General features: G+C 38.5%; 1 protein-coding gene across 3 annotated transcripts in view; it reads left to right on the top strand.

Annotated features, from left to right (window-relative positions):
- The window catches only part of LOC114673426 (uncharacterized), a 450214-nt gene that overhangs the window by 376917 nt on the left and 54134 nt on the right, over nucleotides 1–19163 (top strand). For 2 of the 3 annotated variants that reach the window (XR_013408015.1, XR_013408016.1), the window contains one exon: nucleotides 17701–18535. Coding sequence is in view for 1 of the 3 variants with exons in the window: in XM_077974398.1 (XP_077830524.1) it covers nucleotides 17701–17892 (192 nt within the window). In the remaining 2 variants the exon portion in view is untranslated. Of the gene's footprint in view, nucleotides 1–17700; nucleotides 18536–19163 lie in introns of those variants that run through there. The other variant, XM_077974398.1, reaches the window with a different exon arrangement.

The raw sequence follows: 19163 nt of genomic DNA, 5'->3' as shown, positions 1-19163 counted from the left end.
TATCTTCCATGGCTAATTTAGCAAGGAGATGTTAGCTTTAACTCTTTGATTGTGAATGACTCAGAGAAGGGTATTCATCCTTAGACAGAATTAGTAAATTTGTTGATTAATTCCCAAGTTTTGGGTTATCTTAAATAAATGTTTCTAAAACTAGGATACTTGTTTATGCATCTCACTACAAAAAGTTGGTGTTGATTGACTCTTTGAGTGATATATAAACTTTAAAAAGTCACCTTAAAGGAAAAGAAAATAATTACCTACACTCTTTCCCAGTATCCTCAGGGAATGCCATTGTCAATTCATAGATCTGTAATGGTGGTGGCCTCCAAGAACACTTAAATCCATCCTTCTGCTTAGCCAACAAATGGACCAGCCATAACTTACATAGAGCAGTTGTTCCCTAGGGCATGGGGAGCAGAGAAGCACTTAATATCAAAAATTACTAATAATAAATATCTTCAGAAGCAGAGACTGATATAGACCCTCTCATTAAACTTGGGCATTTGTTTCATAGGTGCAGCATTGTCTTACAAGCTATAGTGACACAGTCCATCTGCTACCAGTCATGATCTGCTTACTGTATCAGTACTGGGACTATGCTAGTTTAGTATACTGCCGCAATGTGCAGACCAAGATTTTGCCTCGCTTTCCAAAGACATGATGAAGACCAGCGCTTCTTTAAATTATTACTATTTAAAATCATATAAATGACACAGGTTCAGAAAAGCACCTTTGGAAAACATTGGCACGTCATTTTGAAACCTATAAAAGGAACAGGTTGATGTGGGAGACTTGACTTCTGTAATTCCGAAAAAGTTAGTAAATGCTTATTATATGTTGAAACTTTTATACAAACCCTTTCACTTCCTTATATTCATCGTTTGAGGTATGAATTTTTATGCCATTTTATAGGCCAGGAAATTAAATCTTGGACAGCTTAAATAGCGTGCCCAAGGCCACACAACTAGCAAGCCTCTTGCCTTCTTTGTCACAGCTGCTTCTCTTTCCATCAATGAGGAACTGCACCTGCAAAGATGCACAATAGCTCATATTCTACAGAACCATAAACTATGAGTTTAACTCAACTGGCCTATATATACTTTTACAAAACTATATAAAATAGCCATGGTGTATATGTTTATTTGCACACAGATGGTGAGATATCATTTTCAGCAAGTGTTGTATATACGTGCAATTCCAAACATCTTTCAAATGTATTATTTGTAATGTATTATTACATGGAATATTTCATTTCATCCTGACAAAGTGAAGAGGTATTATTCTCCCATTTCAAATGAAAAACGCTAAGATGAGAGATATTCTGAGGCAATTTCTAGAATGATCAATGCTTTTTTTGTGCATTATCCGTTTCCTTTTCCTGTGAGATCATTTCAATCAGTAAAGAAATAGGCTGTGCTTTCCCCTCCAGCCACTGTCCCATGTCTCTCCTTCTATTCACAACAAGATCTCTTGACATAGACTATGCTTTCCAGCCCAATGTTCCCAACTTCTCTAGAACCCATTTCAAGCAGGCTTTTGGCTCTTTGCCACTTAAACTCTCCACATGATTACTGATGACCTCCACAGTGACTGACCCAATGGTTAGTTCTCAGTTATCATATTACTTGACCTCCTGCAGAACTCAACTGTGTGGATCCTGTGAATAATTTTCTTTTCTTCATTTCCAGGACACAATACTTGACCAGTTTTCATACTGCTTTTCTAGCTGTTCCTTTTCAGTCTTTGCTGTTTTCCTTCCATAGCTGTAAACCGTACATGTTTAAGCAGCCAGGGGCATAGCACTTTAATCTCTTCTCTATTCATACTCTAACCTCTTGGCTACCATGGACCATCCATTTGCTGAAGATGGATCTGCCCTCTGAACCCCAGGGACGTATACGGAGCTGTACCTTGGCATGTCCATTTGGATAGGTATCTCAAACTTAACATGTCCCAAACTTCCTTTTTTCCCCACCCAAACTTGTTTCTCGTGCCATTATCCTCAAATCTAAAAATGGTAGCTTGCAGTTACTTTTGGCTCCTTTTCTTACCCTCTACATTGGATCCCCCAGAGAACCATCAATGTACTGTATATCTGGAACCCGACTTCTTTCATCAGCTTTATCCATTGCTCCCACCACCATTTCTTGCCTGAGTTATTGCAAGAGCCTCCTGCCTGATGTTCCAGCTTCCATTCTCCGCACAGAAACCAGACTAATTATTTTAGACAGTTAGGTCCTGTACTTCTGTGCTCAAAAAGCGCCAGTGGCCTTTGTTATGAGTTGAACTGAGTTGAATTTTCCTCCCAAAATTCATATGTTCTAAGCTCTACTGCCTCAGAATGTGACTTTATTTGCAGATAGGGCCTTTACCAGCTTAGAATGAGGTCATTAAGGTGGACCATAATCCAATAAGACTGATGTCCTTATAAAGAGGGAAATTTGGAGACAGGTTCGGGTACAGTGAGAGCACCACACAAATATACAAGAACATGCAGAGGGCCATCTGCAGGCCAATGAGAGATGCCTGTAACAGATCCTTCCCTCACCTCCCTCAGAAAGAATAAAACTGCCAATACCTAGATTTCAGACTTCTAGCCCCAAGAATTGTGAGACAAGAAACTTCTGTTGCTGATGCCTCTGTTTGCAGTTCTTTGCTGGCAGCCCTAGCCAAAGGAGATGGCTTTGCTTCCTCTGTCCTCAGAGTAAAAATAAGGCTCCCCTAGTGACCTACAGGTCCTTCACTAGGGGTTCCTTACATTTCTGAGCTCTTCTTTACAGCCTTTCCTGCTGCTCTTTCTGCTCCAGCCCTACTGGCTTCTTTATTCTTCCTTGAACAAAACTGTCTTGCTCCTGCATTACCCCTTTGTACTTATTCTCTCCTCCAGGGAGTATTTTCCTTCCAGATTGTTCCATAGCTTGCTCCCTCCTTTTCATGCTCCCTCATTTCAAAATCATTTTCATGGACTTTATTCAGATGCCACACCTTGTTCTCCTTAGTACTTTACTGAATATTTAACTTACTTGTTTTGCTTATTATCTATCCTTCCCACAGGAAAATGCAAGCCACATTAGGTCAGGAATTTTTGTCTGTTTACTGCTGAGTTTAAAACAGCTCCTGGCATGTAGTAGGAGGTCAAAAATATTAACTGAATGAAATAATGAATCATGAGGATAAGCTCGACTCTGCCATCAAATTGCACCATGTACAAGAGGCTCGGCCTACCTTCTGAAGGGTAGTAGGGATTCCGGCCATACAATCACAACAATGAAAAAGAGCTTCCACAGAGTAAACGCCACCAAAGGAAGGAACAAGTACAACTTCTGTCTTCGAGACAGTACACATTAATCGGAGACCAAACACATATGCATGAAAAAAAAATAGACTAGATCCACAGAGCAACATGTCAACTTTAACAATTAGATATAGCAAGAGATGATTTCTAGAAGCGGTGAGTCATGGAGCTTTAGCATAAAATAGTCTGTTATATAAAAACAAATCAATATGTAACAAAACACCAGATAGTCTCATATAAACCTTATATATTTGCAGAATTATTTTTAGAAAGGCTTAAGAACATACACTGAAAGTGTTTATAATGTGAGTACATAAAGCATATTTCTTAGCAAATACTTTGCTCCCTGAATAAACACATTCCACCAAGTGGCAGCACCAGCAACTTAAAGAAAGAGAAAACTTGAAACTACTAGGAGAACTCTGGACAGGCACAGGGTAATCACCAAATTGAGATCTGGGTACCATCTGATGGAGGCCAATTAAGTCTTGTAGAGGTAGAAAGTGACAGAAGGAAATAAAGTTAAGTGGAAAGTAACCCTGAGATATTTGCTTTTGATCTTTCTCCTGCTCTGCCTCTTTCTTTCTCTTTTGTTTTTTCTTCTTTACATTAAATCTCTCCCTCTAATTTCTCAGATGAGCAATTAAATCCCCACTTCAGGTATAAGTCCCCGAAGGCAGTTGTTAATAAAAAACAATCTGGAGGTAGCTTGTGTTATCAGTTTTGGTGCTGATTCACCAAGTGTTCTTAAGTTGTGTAGGAAATGCTCCAAGTTCTTTGGAAGAAAATCACTACACAAAGCAGAGGTTTATTATGATAGCATCAACTGCTGTTCTTTGCCTAAAAACATATTGTGGCTGACACAGAGCCTTTACTAGGAAGAGAAGAAAGGCCAATCTACCACCTTCTTTCCTTGTGCTTACCTCACCTGCCATGACGCATTGTAGGTTTCATCATGGGTTCTTTGCGGGATTACTTTTAAGTCAGTATTTTGTGATGGTTGGTTTAACTAAAACTAGATCATATAATCCACAAACTCTTTCAACAAGGGCACATGTCAATGCCATGCACTGTAATATTCTGGAAGCAATGGAGGCAGGAGGGCACCTGTGACTCGGAGTGGTGGAGCTCTTCTTTCATGTAACTTCAGACATGAGGACTCATAGATGATAGTAAAGCTTATTATCTTTCTTATTTTTTAGGTGAATATAGAAGATTGAATACATTGTTTCCCATGTGGGGCATCCACTTTGAAAACTACTGCTCTAGAAATTTTTTCAAATGTGGGCATCATCTTATTTTGAAAATATGATATTTTATGATGTTGGTAGTCCCAGTTTTAATTTTGAGATAACTGTATGGAAATATCACATTAGAATAAACCTGGCAAACCTTTCCCCCATTGAGGCAACAAGATAGCCAAATGTCAGATTTTATGATCATTGTGTTTTATTGTCTTTCTTGGCACCAGGTGATAATGATCCTTCATCAGTAACATTATGTCTGTAATTGTTACTGTTTCTTTTTAAAAAGTTGAAAGTGTATGATACTTCTTTAGTAAATAACTTAGGAAAGTAGTGGAGTTAGTGAAGTAATATGCCAATTAAGCAACTAAAAGTGTGTTAAGGCATAAACTACCAAAGATGCAGCAATATGGATGAATTCCAAAATCATTACATTGAATGAAAGAAATCAGCTATAAAAGAGTACACATTCTATGATTCCATTTATATGAAGTACCAGAAAAGGCAGACTAATCCATGACGATAGAAATCAGAAGGGTGGGTTCCCCTTCAGCATGGGGAGGTCGGATTGACTGAGAAGGGTCACATAAAAACTTTCTGGAATGATGGAAGTAGTTCGTATCTTGGTAGGGATGTGGATTAAATGGGTGTATGCATGTTTCAGAACTCATTGATTTGTACAGTTAAGATCTGTGCATTTCATTGTGTGTAAATTATACCTCAATGAAAAAATTTAGGCATGTTATAAATCAATTTCTAATCATCACTTTATGTCAACTTTATGACATCTTATTTAACACCTGAGTAGCTAGTTTCATTTAGTCACAATAAAGGGAGAAGATATCAGTTGCTAAAACCTGTTCATGAGGTAGCAGAATGAAGTGATTCTAATAATAATATTACTTTATTGTTTATTGACTATGTGCCAAGCACCATGCTATTGCTATCTTTGAGAAAACACTCAGACATAGAGAAATTGAGTGTTGTCCCAAATATTAATAAAAAATAAATGGCAGAATTCAGATCCCTGTGAGTATGGCATCCCTTGCCTTCAACTACTGGGGCAAATGTGGTCTCTTTTAGAGAAGAATGTGAGAGTTTCCAGTCTTTTCAATGATGCCATATGCAAACAAATACTTACTGAATCTGTGCTCTGTTCCCGGCACTGTGCTAAGTGTTTCATGTTGCTATCTCTGTAGAATTACTATTATTTTCTTTTTTACGGATGAGGAATTTGAAGTTCCAAGAAGTCAAGCAACTCCCTCACATCACAAAATAAGTACAAGATCTCAGATTCCATTCCAGAGTCAGTGAAACCAAAGTCTGGTTTTTATACTTTCAGTGATGCTTAGCTAGGAGCTACCTCAGAATCAATGATAGGGAATTTTTGAAGTACACATTTCTTGACCCTACGTTGGGTGTTCTTATCCTATAGATATTAGGAAGCTCAAAGATTGGTCTTTTGTATAAAGCCCCACTGGTGATATAAGGAGCTTCCTATCTGAGAATCAGTATATTAAGCTGTCATTGGTTTGTCAATAGTATTCCTTCCTCTTAAAATGTCTACAGATTTATCTTATTGTAAAAATCAAATAGAGAGGAGGCCTCCTGTAATGGCAGACAGATAGGAATAGACCTCAGTAGATCTCAGTTTAGCTTTCACATCTGCCATTAACTGACCGTAGGGTTGTGGGCCAAGTCAGTGACATTCTCTGAGCCACGGTATTCTCATACATAATATTAAAGTGTTGAGCACACCTTTCTTTAAGATCTCATCTCATTCTAACAATCAATAAATTAAAATCAATTTATTAGTTACATTCTGCAACCCTCTTTGAAGTACTTGGAGAGATTCTGGAGTTTCATATGATTGGGTAGGAATTTGTTGAAATGTTGAAAATAAACATGAGACTGGGCATGGTGGCTCATGCCTGTAATCCCAGCACTTTGGGAGGCCGAGGCGGATGGATCACCTGAGGTCAGGAGATCGAGACCAGCCTGGCCATAAATGGAGAAACCCCATCTCCACTAAAAATACAAAAATTATCCAGGCATGGTGGTTCATGCCTGTAGTCTCACCTACTCAGGAGGCTGAGGCAGGAGAATTGCTTGAACCCAGGAGGTGGAGGTTGCAGTGAGTCAAGATAGCACATTGCACTCCAGCCTGGGCAATAGGGCAAAACTCCATCTTAAAAAAAAAAAAAAAAAAAAAAAAGAAAGAAAGAAAAAAGAAACATGAAAAATAGCTTAAATGTAGTGATATTTTCCAGGGGAACCTAGAGATACCCATTGGTTTCTACACAAACTGATTTGTCAGAGAAATCCAAGTCCTTGTAATTCAAGAAAATTAAATAAAAGTAACAATTCCATGTTTCATACCTGGGTAAAAGTTACAACACTGTTCAGATACAATGTTATGCAAAAAGTGGTCTTTACGTCCAAGCAGGTTCAGGAGATGCCACGAAACGGTACATAATAAATTGCCCAGGGTCTGTATAGACTGTAGGTGCTTCTAGTTGTGTTCAGGAGGTGGGAGCAGTGCACGTTACAGCCATTGGGCCATTTGTCATTTGACTTGACAATATGAAACCTGTGTCTCACAACAGGTCATTCATTGAGAAATTCCTCAGAAAATACAGGTTAAGACTTTAAACTTGCTGTATTAGGAGTAAGAAGTCAACCAAAGACCAAGGAAGCCTGAATTGAGAGAAAAAAGAGAAAAGCACTTGATCTGTAAAACTGGAAGAACAGACACAGATGGAAGAAACTGGAATTACCAAGAAAGGGAGCCAACAATAACAGGTAGATACATGGAATTGGAAAAGCACAGAAAATAGGGCAGCAACTGCCCACTCAGGCCCCACCAAAAGAGGGGTGCTAGCTATGATAAACCGGTGACTCTGGTGTCCACATTGCTCTCGACCCCCGTTTCTGCACTGATGCCGTTCTCCAACTCTGATCCAGCTCGGCTCACTCTTCCTCTCACCCTACTGCATGGGCTTACTCAGATCTCCTGCTGTGCGGGGCATGCCTGCTGCCTTCTCTCCCTTGACTTCGGCCTCCACTCCACTGCTCTGGTCTCTTCTCAGAGCCAAGCTAAAGCCAGGTACTTACAAGGAGGAGAAGCCTGGGTGAGGGACTTGCTTGAGTGAGGGAAGTCAGGGTCTGGGTTCCTGCAGTCTCAGAGAACGTAGTCCAGCTTTGACTCCTTTTTTTCTGCTTCTTTCTCAATTTTGCTTTTATACTGCTTCCTCTCATATGTATTCATATATATATATGTATATATATATATATTTATGTATACACACACACATATGTATATATGTTTGCTGTATAAGTATATATATACTTATATGTATGCATATATAAATTATGTATGCCGTGTAAGTATATATCAATGTATATATACTTACACGGCATACATAATATGCCATATAAGTATAATATGCTGATAAGTATATATCTCTATATATACTTATACAGCATACATAATTTATATATGTATATGTACATATATAAGTATACTTGTATATAAACATATGTATAATATGTAAATTGTATAACATGTACATTTATATATGTATATATGAACATATATACATAAATTTACATATTATATATGCATATGTATTTATGTATATATACATAAATTTATATGGTCTTTATATATTGTCTTATTTTATAGTTTATATATAGTCTCATATTTATATGGTAATTTATATATAGTTTTATATATAGTAATTTATATTGTTCTAATACATAGTGTTAATTATCTTGATTAAAAAGTTTGAAAAAATACTTAAAATAATAAAGTTCTTAAAGTTGATTAAACCAACCTTGATAAAAAGCTGAAAAGGTACATCTTTAGAAAGAGGATGAATTGAGGCATTCAGCTATCTTCCTATAGACTTTTACTCTCTCTATGTATTTTGTATTCTTCAAAGAAGAGGTTTGATTTTGTTTTGTTTTTAAATATAGAGCAGTTAATTAGGAAGAACTCTTACGTCAAATCCTACCTCATGGCTGTCAGGTTTCCTTTGGGCCTAACCTGCAGATTTCTGCCAATAACTGATTATACTGATCTCTTGTCTAATTAGTTGTATCCAGGATTATGTTTACATCACTCAAGCAGGAAGCCTATGGAAAAACTGACCTCAACAATTCCTGTGGTCATCCTGTTTTAGAAAGAAGCACTAGACCGAGCAATCAATAAAGAGTTTATGGACTTTTCCTTTGTGTCGTCAGAAACAGCTAGATTTCTCATAGTCACATTTTATTAAAACAAGGAGAATAGCATGTTTCCCTTTAATTAAGTTTTTCCATTTTAGAACACTAAACATAAGTTTTTAGTGACATAGATATCAAATGCAACTTAAAGTTTAAAACAATGTTTACGAAAATGTGTAAGTAAGCTCTCTAAAGCACTGATGTTTTACTGAAATGTTACTTATGTATAATAAAATTCACCAAGTTGAAGAGTATAATTTAACGACTTCCACAAATGTATACAGCCATGTAACCACCGCTACAATCATGACCTATAATATTTCCAGCACCTTCAAACATGTCCTAGTGCCCCCTTGCAGTCAATCTTCACCCACACACTGTCCTTGGAAGCCACTGATCTGCTTTCTGACAGTAGTTTTTCTTTTCTAAAATTTTATCTACATGGCACCATGCGGTATGCAGTCTCTCCTATTTGGCTTTTGTCACTTTTCATAATTCTTTTGAGATTCATTTGTGTTGAAGTAAAACATTCCTCAGCAAATGCAAAAGAACTGAAATAATAACAAATTGTCTCTCAGATCACAGTGCAATCAAATTAGAATTCAAGATTAAGAAACTTACCAGAGACCTCACAACTACATGGGAATTGAACAATCTGCTCCGGAATGACTCCTGGGTAAATTATGAAATTAAGGCAGAAATCAAGAAGTTCTTTGAAACTAATGAGAACAAAGAGACATCATACCAGAATTTGTAGGACACAGCTAAAGCAGTGTTGAGAGGGAAATTTATAGCACTAAATGTCTACAACAAAAAGGTAGAAAGATCTCAAATTGACAACTTAACATCATAACTAAAAGAACTGGAGAACCAAGAGCAAACAAACCCCAAAGCTAGCAGAAGACAAGAAATAACCGAAATCAGAGTGGAACTGAAGGAGATAGAGACACAAAAAAATCCTTCAAAAAATCAATTAATTCAGGAGCTGGTTGTTTGAAAAAAATTAATAAAATAGGTAGACCACTAGCTAGACTAATAAAGAAGAAAGGAGAAGAATCAAATAGACAGAATAAAAAATTATAAAAGGGATATCACCACTGACCCCACCGAAATACAAACAGCCATCAGAGATATGAACATCTCTATGCACATAAACTAGAAATTCTAGAAGAAATGGATAAATTCCTGGATGCAGACACCTTCCCAAGACTGAACCAGAGAGAAATTGAATCTATAAATAGGCCAATAACAAGTTCTGAAATTGAGGGAGTAATAAATAGCCTACCCAGGAAAAAAAGCCCAGCAGAACCGGATGGATTTACAGTTGAATTCTACCAGAGGTACAGAGAGGAGCTGGTACCATTTCTACTGAAACTATTCCAAACAATGGAAAAGGAGGTTCTCTTCTCTAACTCATTTTATGAGACTAGAATCATCCTGATACCAAACCTGGCAGAGATACAACAGAGAGGCAAAATAGAAAACTTCAGGCCAATATCCCTGATGAACATCAATGCAAAAATCCTCGATAAAATACTGGCAAACCAAATGCAGTAGCACATCAAAAAGCTTATCCACCACAATCAAATTGGTCTCATCTCCAGGATGCAAGACTGGTTCAACATATGCAAATCAATAACTGTCATTCATCACATAAACAAAACTAAAGACAAAAACCACATGATTATCTCAATAGACACAGAAAAGGCCTTTGACAAAATTCGACATCCCTTCATGTTAAAAACTCTCAATAAACTAGGTATTAAAGGAATATGCCTCAAAATAATAAGATCCATATATAACAAACCCACAGCCAACATTGTACTGAATGGGCAAAACCTGGAAGATCTCCCTTGAAAACCAGCACAAGACAAGGATGCCCTCTCCCACCACTCCTATTTAACAAAGTATTGGAAGTTCTGGCCAGGACAATTGGGTAAGAGAAAGAAATAAAGCACATTCAGATAGGAAGAAAGGAAGTCAAATATCTTTCTTTGAAGATGACATGACCCTATATCTAGAAAACCCCATCATCTCAGCCCAAAAGCTTCTTAAGCTGATAAGCAACTTCAGCAGTCCTAATAAGATACAAAATCAATGTGCAAAAATCACAATCATTCCTATACACCAACAAGCATGCAGAAAACTAAATCATGAATGAACTCCATTCACAATTGCTACAAAGAGAATAAAATACCTAGGAATACAGCTAACAAGGGAAGTGAATGACCTCTTCAAGGAGAACTACAAACCACTGCTCAAGGAAATAAGAGAGGACACAAAGAAATGGAAAAACACTGCATGCTCATGGATAGGAAGAATCAATATCGTGAAAATGGCCATACTGCCCAAAGTAATTTATAGATTCAATGCTATTCTCATTAAACTACCATTGACATTATTCACAGAATTAGAAAAAAACTATTTTAAAATTGATATGGAACAAAAAACAGCCCATGTAGCCAAGACAATCCTAAGCAAAAATAACAAAGCTGGAGGCACCACACTACCTGACTTCAAACTATACTACAAGGCTACAGTAATCAAAATAGCATGGTACTGGTACAAAAGCAGACACATAGATCAATGGAACAGAATAAGGAACTCAGAAATAAGACCACACATCTACAATTATCTGATCTTCAACAAACCTGACAAAAACAAGCAATGGAGAAAGGATTCCCTGTTTTGTAAATGGTGCTGGGAAAACTGGCTAGCCAAATGCAGAAAATTGAAAGTGAACTCCTTCCTTACACTTTATACAAAAATTAACCAAGATGGATTAAAGACTTAAATGTGAAACCCCAAACTATAAAAACCCTAGAAGAAAATCTAGGCAATACCAGTCAGGACATAGGCATGGGCAAAGATTTCATGACAAAAACACCAAATGTATTTGTGTCTGTATATATTTTGTTAAATCTGAGGCAGTAGGTTGCCAAGAGACTGCAGCCATTGATTGCTACAGGTTAGTAATACAGGAGCATTGGATTTAGAACAGAAAATGAATTTTGATACTTGCTATCATGTACAGTTGACCCTTGAAAAATGTGGAGGTTATAGTAACTGACCCCTCACCCCCATACAGTCAAAAATTTGCACATAACTTTTGACTCCTCCAAAAGTTAACTACTAATAGCCTACTATTGTCTAGAAGCCTTACAGATAAAACGAACAGTTGTGTGTTACAGGGAATTGGCTTATACAGTTGTGGGGTCTGGTTGAGCCATCTCTTCAAGGCGTTGTCTCTGTGTCTGATGTGGAACTTGAGATACACATGGCAGACAGTCACAACAAGAAGATCATGAGTGGGCAAAAAAACTGCAAGCACAAGCTGGGACCCACAAGAACAGACAGACAGCAGAGGCTGTTGTTTTGCCTCTGACTTTGGAGTGTATCCTGCAGACGTTGGCCCTTGTGTGTTCAGCACAGAGCTGAACACACATGTACCTGACCTGGGGGTAAGAGAAACTGAAGGAAGATCCAGGGGAAAGGGGAGCAGGTGCAGGTCCAGCTGCTGCCTCACATCAATGAGGTAACTCAACAGATCCCAACAATGCTCATGACCTTCAATGTGGCCACTACCTCCCTTTCCTCTCCTCATCTTGCAAGAATCCTCCTCGTGACTCTCTAACCAGAAATTTGCAAGAAAGGCAATTTTGGAAAATATAGCTCAGCCTATTCACACTGTCACATTGTAAGTCCCCACAGCAGCTTTTAACATTTCATTTTCTTTTGATATTGAACAGTTTTGCAAATACTGATCCACCGCTGAAACTGAAGATTCCTGCTTTGAGCTCTCTAACGCTAGGCAAAAATTGCTAAACAAGTGTAACTTATTTGAGCTGTTTCTAGTCTAGAGTTTTAGATGACCTTACCATCTTGCTGGTGCCCAAGCTGTGATTTGGCAGTTAATTCACTTTTCCAAAAACCTTTTCTCACGGAAGGTGCTGACACTGTTCATAAACACCTTTAAGTCAAAGCTTTCTCTGCTGGGGGCGCTGACTTCTTAACCATCATCTCCCTTTGGAGACCTCAGGCATCAGTCACAGAGGACCTTAGAGGCCTGTGAGGACCACATCCAGCAACAGTGGTTCCCAAAGAGTGATACGGGTATGTGAGGGTATGTGAAATGAGTTTAGGCAATATATGAGCATGCTTATTTTAAACATGTCCTTTTAATGTGTGTTTTAAAACATATTAAGAGTTATAACAAAATGAGTAACAATTTAAGGTTTTTTTTTAAAAAAATACATTTATATTTTTTAAATGAATCTTTTAAAAATTATTAAATAAATAATGAGTTTGTGTTAGAAACTATTAACTAAATACCACTGCAACTAGTTCACCAACACTTCAAAAATTGAGAACTGGGAATTCAAACTGTAGAATATTGAGAAATACTCCCATTTGTGGGAGTTTAAAGTCCTGATGTTTAAGGCAGTCCAGTGAGAATCCTGAATTCCACAAACCAGTTAGTAGAATTCTCCCCTCTGAAGCTGAAACTCCGACCCAATCTCCCCAGCTCCCTTCTGAGTGGAGTTCAAGTTCACGTGCTCCCATGCTGTAATCTCCTAAGGCATTGACACTGTCAGGTGCTTTGGTTTGTACCTAACTAAACAGAAGGTTGCCCAGACACCAGCTCAGAGACAACTTATTCGCCAGAACAGCCACACCTGGATATTTCAGAAGCCCTTGGGATCACTGACTATATGGTGTCTTCCAAAAATACAGCGAGGAAAAGCAGAATATGCCCACTTGTTTGTACTCCACCCTCCTCCCAACTTCCTGTACGTGCAAAACTCTAAATGAATTCTCCTTCTCTAGAATTCCTAGCCAGCTTTTGAAAATTGAAATGTTTTTGTTCCGGGGCTGTGGGTGCCAGAGTCTGAAATGCCAAAAAGGAGTTCTGCCAAAAAGGGTGTGTGCACCTTGAGATTGGCCTTTCTGCTGAGTACCTGAAGGCCAACCTTGGCCAACTTTGGCTTGTTTGTTTTAGGTTTACTGGAGTCTTTTTAGAAAAGAGGCTGAATCCTATGATTCAGTCATTCTGGGTCACTCTTCATAGGTTTCTACCCCTTTGTCTCTATAGTTGTGTCTTATGGGGAGTTTTGGGGGTGCAGGATATCTGGGTACACCAGGGGTTTTCTGAAGCTAGCTGCCCCAGCCTGGTCATGCCTCAGAAGCAGCCGGATCAGCCATCCCTTCCAACCTAGAGAAGAACTTTGCTGTTGATCAGCTGTGTCTCAACATGGTTCTTGTTAATGTTGATGCTGACTCAGCTGTGCCCAGAGTTTGGCCTCCGAACTCCAATTAATGGCAGGAGAAGATGGTGGATGCATACAAGCCAGGTCTGGTCTTATTTTGAAAACTGATCAATTGTTGATAAAAAGATTATTGTAGAAAGTAGAGGAGAAGCAACTAGTCAAAATGGTCTAGGCTGGGTTTCTTGAATGTGTTCTGGTGTCCCTGTGAGTGTCTGTGTGTGTGTGTGTGTCGGGGGGTGTGCCTGTGTGTGTGTCTGTGTGTGGGGGTGTATGTGTGTGTGTGTAGGATAGTGTAAGTAGGGAGGAGAGTGACTGGGGTCTTGGAGGTGGTATCCTGCACACAGAACCTGGAAAACGAAGGGCCAAAGAAGAGAAAATTAGTCTCCCAAAATTAATTGTGGACCCCAAACTTGTGATCATTCAGATCTTAGCTAAGATTTAGAGATTTCAAAGGTCTGATATTTCCTAGCACCAAAAACTTGCTGCTACAAGCATGCAACTTGCTATTACCCAGTTCCGTTTTATGCCAGCTCCAGGCTCATCCAGGAACTCACTGTCATAGTTCCCAGTGTCTTTACCCTATTCTGCTCTCCAGTTAGCCCCCAACCCAACAAGGGAAGAAACCAGACAGTGAACTGTGCCTAAATACACCCGATCCAGCTTCATCTTCCTGCCCGGTATGCAAATTCTTCTTGCCGATGGGCAATTTGGCAACCACAAATCATGAGCTTTATTAAATGGGGTGTTGGGAGACATTTGGTGCCAGATTTCTGCATTTCAGCTTTTTGCTTTTAAAAAGGACTTACCTTTCTGTTCACATTTTACTGGAATGATTGTGCTAGTCAAAACCCAGAGGTAAACATAATCCCTAGCATATAAAACTTAGAATAGGCTTAGACATAAATTCCAGGACATCTAATTCAATGCTTTACTATATCCATATTTAGGTCATTTGAAATAATGTAGATATGCTTCAAAGGGAGTTTCTGCCCATTTGAAATAAATTCCTGATTTTTATCACAAGTCTCACCACAAATAGTCAAACCATCCTGTAAGGATTAATACTGAGAAAGATCTGCAAGACCTAGTACCAAAGCAGCATCATTAACCCTATACAATTCTCTTCAGTGAACTCATACAACAAGTTTTGTTTACACTGTTCATTGCTAAACAGCTACTTTTGTTTAAAGCTAGCACCAAGTATCTGTGTGTATTTTGTAATTGAAAGCATTTAGGCTTTACGTAATTATGCCAATGATATTTAGAACCAAGTGAACCCAGTACGTTTAATTCCTGTGGACCATTTAAAAGTAATCATGAGGTCAAATATGATTTTTGGATTGCAGAGCATTTCAAAAACAATGCTATAAAGAGACTTGCTTGAGGCACATAAACAATCCCGGCTTTATAAACTCCACAGTCTACACACCCCAAGAGTTACTTATTTGGGGGAAAAATATCCATATTTGTGTGAGAGACTGTTTTAGATTCAGTTTGTAAAAATTGTCTGACTGATTGTATATTTTCATTTGTATTTGAATCATTATTATTATTATAGTGACATAAGTTGGTAAAAATAACAAAAAATTAGAAATTAGTTTTGATCAATCATCTTCAATGAAAAATATATCATGCTTTCCTGTTTAAGATTACAAAGCCACTTTACAATGTGATTTTCCACCAAATGTTTTGGTGATTGTTTTTACCAACTTTCCAAATCAGTTTTATTATGAAAGCTGTTACATCTGTAGCTATTGTTCATTTGGAAGGTGTCGATTCTGATTCATGTATACCACATTCTTCAAAATGTTATGTGGCAACAGAGTTTTAATGTATTTTTGAAATTTTCTCATTAGAAAAAGAATGATCTCTTGCCACCCCTCACAGCTCTTTTTCCTGTGTGCCACAGGGCGACTGCTTTCCTATTGGCTTTCCCTAATAAATTATTTGCTAGTCAATTCCAACTGAGCCCATATAAAGTGTCTTACTTTGAATTTTTCCATTGTTCAGCCAGTATCCTGTCTATACAAAATAAAGGTAGAGTAGCGAGGAATTGAGGAGCAGGGGAATGTTTCAATCTAAGCTTTTCATTCAGTATTATAATTACCCTTTTACATGTATCCCCCACCAGAAGGATACTCTTGCAAGTTGGGGTCATATCTCATTCATCTTTTTATTCCCACCTACAAGTACAGAGCTTGATCCAATTCACAACTCAAACTTACATCAGGGTAATGTTTTTGAAAAAAAATTATTTTCCCTTTTGCATGTCTAAGACTTTCTCTCAAGTCAGCCCAGGATACTATCTGCAGGGCAGTTGAGATGGGAATGCAAAGAAACAGTCAATGTTCATTTTTTATTTTCAATTACCAAAGTAAGATTTTTGCATCAAGTCTTGGAAGCTAGGCTTTGTCAAGAGTGAAAGGATTTTCTAGAAGTTTCTCTGTTCCTTGGGAAGGGATCCTGATGTTAGCTAATTCTACAAGATTGCCAACGGGTTCTCTATCATGGCCTCACAGGATCCTGATATGATTTGGATCTGTGGATCTGTGTCTCCTCCCAAATCTTGTCAAATTGTAATCCCCAGTGGAGGTGGGGCCTGGTGAGAGGTCATTGGCTCATAGGGGTGATTTCTCATGAATGGTTTAGCACCATCCCCTTGATGTTGTCGTCCCAATAATGAGTGGGTTCTCAGGAGATCTGGACATTTAAAAGTGTGTAGCACCTCCCCGCTCTCTCACTCTTGCTCCTGCTCTGGCAATGTGACATGTCTGCTCCCCCTTTACCCCTGACTGTAAGTTTCCTGAGGCCTCCCCAGAAGTCAAGGAGATGCCAGCATCATGCTTCCTCTACAGCCTATAAAACTGTCAGCCAATTAAAGTTCTTTTCTTTATAAATTATCCAGTCTCAGGTATTTCTTTATAGCAATGTGAGAATGGCCTAATACATTAGCCTTCCAGCTGCAGGGAAAACCCCTTCAACCAGGGTTCAGTTGCAACCACATCTCATGGGAATAGTCAGCACCCATGTCAAAGCTGACATGGGCTTAGACAAAAGGAGAGTCACGTTTGGGGTGTCATGTATGAAGAGAAATATCTACATCCATGAATCTTTACAGGTATTAATAACTGTATAAATTTAGATATCTAAAAAATTATATTTCATTCCCTTATCTTTATTGGTTACTGATTTGAATATGAATATCGTTATTGTGAACATTCAAAGTAACGAAATCTATGAATGAAGAACATCGGTCCTCATCTTTTCATTGATGACATAAGACACAATATGGATAAGGACATGGACATAGCTGTAGCTAGAGATACAGGTATAGATCAGACAAAATATTGGGGTCTGCTGGATGGAACCAGGAAGAACAAGAGATGGTCAATTCATAGCCTCCTTAACATTCTCAATATGTGTTTCATGACAATGGCAAAATACCTGCCATGATGGTTCATTTTATGTGTCAGCTTAATGGAATTAAAGAATATCCAGATAGCTGGTAAAACATTATTTTTAGGTGTTTCTTTGAGGTTGTTTCCAGAAGAGATTAGCATTTGAATCCGTAGACTGAGTAAAGAAGATCTGCCTTCGCTGATGGACATGAGCAGGACTTATTGCTCTCCCTTCTTCAGTTGAGATATCCATCTTCTTCTGCCCTCAGACATCACGACTCCTGTTCTCCAGCCTTCACACTCCAGGACTTAACACCAGCACCCCCCAAACTCCACTCCTCCAGCAAGACTCCCCTGGTTCTCAGGCCTTCCAACTCAGACTGGATTACACCACCTCCAGCTTCCCCGATTCTTCAGTTTACAGATGGCACGTTGTGGGACTTTCCGGCTTCCATTATCATGTGAGTCAATTTTCGTAGTAAATCGTCTCTAACATGTCTAATCTCTCTCTCTCTCTCTCTTTCTCTCTCTCTCTCTCGCTCGCTCGCTCTTGCTCTCTCTCTCTGGTGATTGTTTTTACCAACTTTCCAAATCAGTTTTATTATGAAAGCTGTTACATCTGTAGCTATTGTTCATTTGGAAGGTGTCGATTCTGATTCATGTAGACCACATTCTTCAAAATGTTATGTGGCAACAGAGTTGCCTGTTTCTCTGGAGAATCCTGACTAATATACCTGCCTTTTAATGGTTTGATTTTTTTGTAGGTCAGAAATATGTGAGCAGGAGAGGGCTTGTTAGGTTTAGAACTGGGAAAAGCAGCTTCCAGAGGCCCAGATTCACCAACTGCCAGAAAACAGAAAATGGATAAGTGTTCATGTTTTAAAAAGTCACTTTATATGGTGTTTTTCTTATGTGGGAACATTGGCATATCAATAACCTATATTACTTTAAAATGCCTCACTCTGTTCTATCAACTTAAAAGTTGTCAGTTAGTGTTTCATTTTGGTCGATAAGCATTATCTTTAGAAGGTAAATTAGGTAAATCTTAATGTAGATAAACTTAAAAGGTATACTCATCTTACTGAGTTTTAATTGTTCTACAACCCAGCAGTGATTTGGCTTTATGGAGGGTTCCTCTGAGGTAGACCTTGGTTCCTCTGAGGTAGACATTTGACAACACCTCTAGAAGATTCTGTAGGTTTTCAGGCACATTTAACTCTAAGAACCGTCTTATTTTGATAATTAATTCACTTACAGATATTAACAAGTTCTGTAGCGTCTAAATCAAAACATCACTCTCACATGAGTAAATGGGCGGGAGGGGTGAGGGGACTGGATAGTCATCTGAAGACAGGAGATGATCCTAGAGATCTGGGGGAACAGGCAGAACAACTGGGACAGGAGTACAGAAAGGAGACGGGGAAAGACCCTAAGATGAACCTTCCTTGTCTGGATGCTTGTGATTTCAGCCAGGTGCAGTGGTGCACACCCGCAATCCAGCAACACGGGAGGCTAAGGTGAGAGGATCGTGAGTTTGAGCTCCGTCTGGGCAAAACAGAGTGAGACCTCATCTCAAAAAAAAAAAAAAAAAAAAGACTAGCTTACAATTTTGTCATTGTTGTTGTTGCTTATAAAATAATAACTTAAATCAAGTAAGCATACTTACCTAAAATATCAAGGCCTGCCACGAACTGACCCCATTTGACCAGATTATAAGATCTGTTCCCTGGCT

The sequence above is a fragment of the Macaca mulatta genome, chromosome 17, assembly GCF_049350105.2.
Source record: "Macaca mulatta isolate MMU2019108-1 chromosome 17, T2T-MMU8v2.0, whole genome shotgun sequence".
Classification (NCBI taxonomy): Eukaryota; Metazoa; Chordata; class Mammalia; order Primates; family Cercopithecidae; genus Macaca; species Macaca mulatta.
Note: the sequence above shows the minus strand (reverse complement) of the source record. Positions and strands in the feature narration are given on the sequence as shown.